General features: G+C 33.1%; 1 protein-coding gene across 1 annotated transcript; it reads right to left on the minus strand.

Moving 5' to 3' along the window:
• Positions 1-371: 371 nt before the first annotated feature.
• LOC146914550 (receptor-like protein EIX2) lies at positions 372-5,674 on the minus strand. Its single transcript, XM_085717394.1, has 2 exons — positions 2,065-5,674; positions 372-1,683 (listed from the first exon to the last, which is right to left on the minus strand). The coding sequence occupies exon 1, from the start codon at positions 5,440-5,442 to the stop codon at positions 2,080-2,082; it is 3,363 nt and encodes a 1,120-aa protein (XP_085573520.1). The 5' UTR covers positions 5,443-5,674; the 3' UTR covers positions 372-1,683; positions 2,065-2,079.
• Positions 5,675-6,765: the final 1,091 nt, after the last annotated feature.

Below are 6,765 nucleotides of genomic sequence, written 5' to 3' on the forward strand. Positions count from 1 at the left end.
TTCTTCTACCTTTCTTCATGTTTTGTTCTTTTTCCATTTTTTTTCGATTTTCTTCCAATCGATATCTTGCTGCTTTTGGGTTTTCGATTTCGTTCCAACTTCCTTTATCAGTGTTGAACAGCAAAAAAAAATGAAACTATATCATCATTGAAAAAGAAGAAGAAATTCACTTACTTATATGCAATCGAGCATGGATGAAAAATGTTTTGATTCACTCTTCAATCTTCTGTAGAGATTGATTGAACATTCATGATTGTTTGTGGGTGAAAAATGGTGAAATTTTAGAGTGACAACAAATGAAATCAAGGATTAGCATTTTTCAAAATCCATTTTTTCAAAAACAAAGAGGTAACACATGAACTAGTTAAAAATCTTTTTTTCTTTTTTTTGTTGACAAACACAAGTAGCTTTAGATTTTTTTAAAAATCTATAAAAAAAAATCTCTAGATTCTTGTAACAGAAAATCTATATTTTTTTAAAGCTAAAACAAACGCACTCCTAATAGCTTTTCATTTTAGAGTCAAAATAGTTTTTTTTTATAAAATGATTTTTCTAAAAATCCTAAACAAACACTTAAAAATGACAAAAGTTATTTTTTTTACACAAAAAATAGATTTTTTTTCTTAAAAAATCTTAAACAAACGCACCCTATATCACTCTCTCTGACCTGTCTTATCTTCCATTTTCTCTGTTTTAAAATACATAAAAAATATGGTGACTTTCTCATTGAGAAACATTACACCCTCCTTTACCACCAAAATTCGGAACTTGTTGTGCTCAGAATTGATGCCTATTTCATGCCGACGTTTTGGTTTGTCTATTATGTGGAAAGTTTATACCTTGACTATTCAAGTCCACATTCCAACAATAATTATATGAAACTTTGAAATGATAAATGGCTTATGATATTAATTTGATTATCACTGATTATAAGTACTTTCCTGTCAATGGCCTATGATTGGAAAAACAAAAGGTTAGTCCTGACCAGAATCAAATATTGTACTCAGAGGAGTTGTCTCTAGTTTTAAACCAAGGCTAGTCCTATGATAAGTCTAAGCCACTGAACCATTTTCAAAAACACAGACAAGTTCCTAGTCATAAACAATTTCACATTTATCACTGTTGATGATGCATGACTATATATATGTAAATTTCAGCTCCCAGAAGCAATTACTTCAAAGACCAGCTCACTTGGTTCGACAGTTAACTTGTGAGTAGAATGCATGGGAAAATGGCACATGTACTTTTTACTTACAGAATACTTCACCAATGTTTATTGCATAAATAAATTACAGAGAATACTAGAGGTATTGCAAGTTACAACTCAATTCAACACGATACTAATACATAACAGATAAATAACATAACCATATAATATATTACAAAGAGACAGCCCACCATTCTATTTCCTAGAGAATAGTTTCTCCTCACCTTCAACATCTCTCAAAACACTCAATTTGTCCAGATTACACATTCCAGTAATTGTACAACGGCATGTCTTTCGCACATATGGACTGTGTAGTCGAGACAAATCGTGTGTTTTTGAGACATATTTGGGGCGAGGAGACATCATATTCCTAGAGTTACAATGCAAATAATTTTCAAGCCTGAGCACCTTAATCTGATCCACCACCAATGCACCACCGAGTAATCTTTAGTGAAGATGCATGATATTCTGCAACCCTGTCAGTTTAAGTGTTAAAAGCTTAAAATATAAATATTAAAAATAAAATTAAAGTTAAAACACAAGATCATTAGCCAACACAATTTTAGATAGATAACTTTAGAACGTATATGGCTTACACTATCAGAAAGATAGATAGATATAAGTAATGTGTAAAATCATACGTTTATTTTAATGGAAAAAAAAGATATCCGTTAAATTCCTCCAAATTACTAACAGCACATTATGTACAAATTGTAGAGACATAAAATTAAGAATCTTCTAATAAAAATCGTATGTAAAAAACGATATATTTTTAGATATTGCGATGTTATATTATGATGACTGTTTGAAGTTAAATGTAAGTATACATGAGATAGCTAAAGTTAAAGTTTTATTACCAGTTTGTCTCTGAGCTACCATCTGCATTTCACATAAATATTATCCGCTACATTGTTCATGAACTTGAAGTAAGCATGTCTCCAAGAACGCTTGATTAGGATTGAGCCAAACACTCCCCAGAAGCCTATAATAAATCCGAATGTCAGACTGATGTAAAATCCACGATTGAGAAACAAATCTTCATCGTCTTGAACTTCTACTTTTGGTTCATGTGGTGGTTTCCCTTTAACACACAATTTTACAAGTGGTGGACCACAAAGATCAAGATTATCTTCATAAGATGAGGCATTGAAACTTTGTAGTTGTGTACTGGTTGGAATCTCTCCAGATAATTGATTATGTGACAAATCTAACACACCAATCCGATCTATTTGGGAAAGACTAGAAGGAATTAAACCATGCAACTTATTTCGTGACAAATCAAGAGAGTCAAGTGAGGTTAGATTTCCAATATTTGATGGAATTTTCCCTGTGAAGTTGTTTCTTGATAAATTCAATGAGACCAATTGAATCAAATCTGCTACTTCCGATGGAATCTCTTCTGAAAAATGATTGTTTGAGAGATCTATGACTTTTAGAAGAACCAATCCATTGTTGTTGAACACATGTTCTACTCCTTTCCATGTCAAGAATGCATTCAATTCATATTCTTTTCCATAATGCATATATCCTCGGCTTATAACATAAAAATGATTGGGAAAACCATGTGAATAAGCTTTTTGAGTCATTAAAGTGAAATTTTTAATGCATTTGGGAATTTGTCCAGATAGATTGTTTAATGAGAGATCAAAAAGTTGAATGTTTTGTAGATGGCAGAGTTCCAATGGTAAACTTCCAAAGAATTGATTCCTTTGTAAGCTTAAAACTTGCAGCTCTTTTAATTCGCTTCCGATCCAATAAGGGATGTGTCCTTCTAATCTATTGTCTCTCATATCAAGCATTACTAAATGTGTGCAATTCATTAAGGAGAAAGGGATCTCCCCTGTTAAGCTATTGTTCCTCAATAGTAATGCTTGCAGTTTTACAAGTGACCCCATTGAAGTAGGAATCTTCCCGGAAAAATTGTTGTGGCTCAAATCTAGATAAGCTAATGACTTGAAATTGCTCCAGCAATCTGTAATTTGTCCAGATAATTGATTATTCGAAAGGTCAAACTGGCCTAACACTGCATCTATACCATTTGCACATAGGAATGGAAGAGAATCAGAGAATTTGTTTTTGGACAAATCAATAACTGTAGAACCTTTTAGAAATGGTGGAATGGGCCCTTCAAATTCATTTGATGAAAGAGATAGAAAAGAACAATGATTTTTGAGTTGAAGATTTGGAATTGATCCTTTGAGATGATTGTTTGAAATGTTGATGCTGTTGCACTCTTGTGATGATAGTATAGCCCAAAACCTCTCTGAAACATTATCTGAAATTCCAGCATTTGAAATATCAAGATTCTGAATGTGTTTTTGTGTCTGAATCCATTTAGGAAATGTAAGACCAAGTTTGCACGATCTCAATTCCATAGTGTCTAGTTGAAAAGGCGGGACCCAATTTTCGGTAAATCTCAATGCTAGTGGGTTGTCAGACAAATATAAATATCTTAACCTTGACATACCAGAAAAATGGAAGTCAGAGATCACACCACTTAAAGTGTTTGAATTCATTTGTAGTGTCCTTAGTGTAGATGGAAATTGAATATCTTCAAATATCTTCCCGTTTAGTCTATTTTCAGAAATATCAAATTTTTCCAAAAATGAGAATATTGAGAGATTAGGTAGTGTGCCGTTAATTTGATTAAATCTTAGATTTAATTGTTGGAGTGAATATCTAGCACATCTAGATAAGTGATTGATTATTACTTCAAGCTCACCACTGAAATTGTTATTGGACAAGTCCAATGATTTCAACTTACATGCATTCATCCAAAATGATTTTGGAATCCCCCCATCTAAAGAGTTTGATCCGATGGACAAATTCTCCAACTGAAATGGCAAGCTACTACCTTCAGGAATCTTTCCACTCAACTGATTATAATTAAGATCCAATGTTTGCAATGATGTGAATATTGAAAGGTCGGGTAGAGTTCCAATGATTCCATTAGAACTGAGGTCTAACACTTGAAGTGAGTTTCTAACACAACCACCGGACAAATTGTGAATAATTGATTGAAGGTCTTCGGTGAAATTGTTTCCTTTAATATCTAAAGAACGTAAGGCACATAAATTCATGAAGGATTTAAATGCCATCCCCTTCAATTTATTATTTGATAGGTCAAGTACCTGAAGCGAGTTCATCACTGTGCCATAACCATACGATGGAGGAGCCACAAAGAGGTTGTTAGAAAGGTGAAGCTCAATAAGATTGGAACTCATGTTTGACACCCACTGAAATATCATGAATGATGTGAACTTGTTATAAGATAATCTCAATTCTCTCAATTTTGGAAGACAACAAGAAAAACTATTTGATGGGAGATCCACCATTTGATTACCAATAAGGTCAAGCTCAACAAGATTGGAACTTATGTTTGACACCCACTCAAAAATCAATGATGACGCAAAGCCATTATCAGAGAGATCAAGGATAGAAAGAGAAGTGGAAAAGTTGAACTTGGATTGACGCAAGGGATGGATAAAATTATGATCAGTAAGACCACAACCTTTTAAACTTAGTTCTATCAGTTTTGGTAACTTACCAACCATTTGCAACCAACCATTGGATTTGTCAAGATTAGATAAAAACAACATGTGAAGATGTGTTAAAGAAGTAAGATTAGACAACCACTGACCTCCACTGTTATCCTCGTTGTGATTTGATAGAGCACTATCACCGTATCGGACTTCTTGAAGATAAAGCTCTTGTAGGTTCGTAAGTTTTCCAAGTTGAGATGGTATTTGTCCAACTAAATAATTTCGAAGGAGATCCAAATACTGCAAGTTGGAGAGATTTCCAAGTTGAGATGGAATGCTTCCTTCCAAATCATTGTTGCTGAGATCAAGAAATTGCAAGTTGGAGAGATCTCCAAGTTGATGAGGAATCAAACCATCGAGATAATTCCACGAAAGATTCAAGTATTTCAAATGTGAGGGTGACTCCAATGGAATAGGAATTTTTCCTCCAAAATTGCAATTAGAAAGATCAAGGTATCTTAGGTTTCTTAAAGATCCAAAGAAACCTGGAATATAATTCTTTCTAAAATTATTTCCGCTGAGGTTCAAATATTGTAATTGTTGCAACTCCATCAATGAGTTGTGGATATCACCGCTGATATAAAAGTTATTGCCATCATAATCATAATAATAATCATAACGATAATGATAATCACCATGAAGGTCGAGCATAAGTACATGACCAGTGAGGTTGCTGCAACAATTCCATACCATTGGCAGCAATCTGCCGTCGTCCAAGATGACAACATGTCATATGGATCAGTAAGACCAGCCTTGAATTGAAGAAGAGCCAGCCTCTCATTTTGAATGCATCTAACAGCCTCTTTTGAACAAACAAGGTCTGCTTTTAACACCAAAAACGTTAGAAATATGGTTTGAATTATCGATTTCAAAGAAAATGGTTTCATCATTGACATTGTGTGTAAGTTGATTGACTGTTGTATTTACTTAATTACAGTGCAAATAGCCGAATTTATAACATATTGTAACTAACAACCATCTATAAAAAAACAAAATGAGTAAGGATAACGTCGAAGACTAGAGACATTAATAAAAAACAGAATAAGGAGATTTGGAAATTATGAGTCAGTAAGACTAGAGACATTAACAAACCTGTTTTATTTTTTATATTTTCAAGCTAAAAGGACATGCAGAAACATAATATATTATATAGAAGATGTCAATTATGCCGGCACCTAAATGTTATTAAATGAAAAGAAAAATAGACTTTGTAGGCGGACCTTATTTGCATGATAATAAAAAGACTTTTATTATTAAAAACTAAAAAATTGACTTTGTAATTCCAAATAAAGTCTCATAGACCTTTCTTGCATGAACATAAGAACCTGCTAAAGAGTTCCCTTCCTTGAATTTCTGGTGTAGGAACATGTTACTGATTGAGGTTCTTATTTTCTTAATTCTCATGTATTTGATTTGATAATATTCTACAAATTTTAATTTTCTTAATTATCAGTATTTGCATGCTGAGGGCAGGAACAAGGAGTTTCCCTTGCCAAAAAGACGTATTCGAGTGTGGTTTGATCACCAAGTCTATAGTCATTTTGCATCAATTACTTTCAGCCACTGGTTTCGTAAAAAGATCCTTACAATATCTCTATGACTTGTTGTTCAATCGGACACATTTGAAGAAACTATTCATCCCATGTTTATCATCAAAGGAAAAAGAAAAACAGATGTATTCGAGCTAAATTTCAATGACGGTGACCATGTACACAATAAACTAGCAGATCATACAATATATATTGTTTATACTTTATATAAAACAGATAACATTCAAATTAACGGATGTTATTTTAGAACACATGAATTGAATCATAGTCACACGGTTCGCAATTCGCTTCGGTACGTGGTACGAATTCGGGTACGCGGTTCGCCACTCTTAAAGAATTCGGTACGCAAGGGGGTATACAGAGTCGGTACGCTTGGGTTCGTTGTAAGTTTAAATTTAATAATCAGTATACTATTGATAACAAAATTATTTAATTAAAAATATAAAATAAACAATGAAAGTATTAA

This window comes from Medicago sativa, chromosome 6 (genome assembly GCF_051527215.1).
Source record: "Medicago sativa cultivar Bolivia chromosome 6, Bolivia_mono, whole genome shotgun sequence".
Lineage (NCBI taxonomy): Eukaryota > Viridiplantae > Streptophyta > Magnoliopsida > Fabales > Fabaceae > Medicago > Medicago sativa.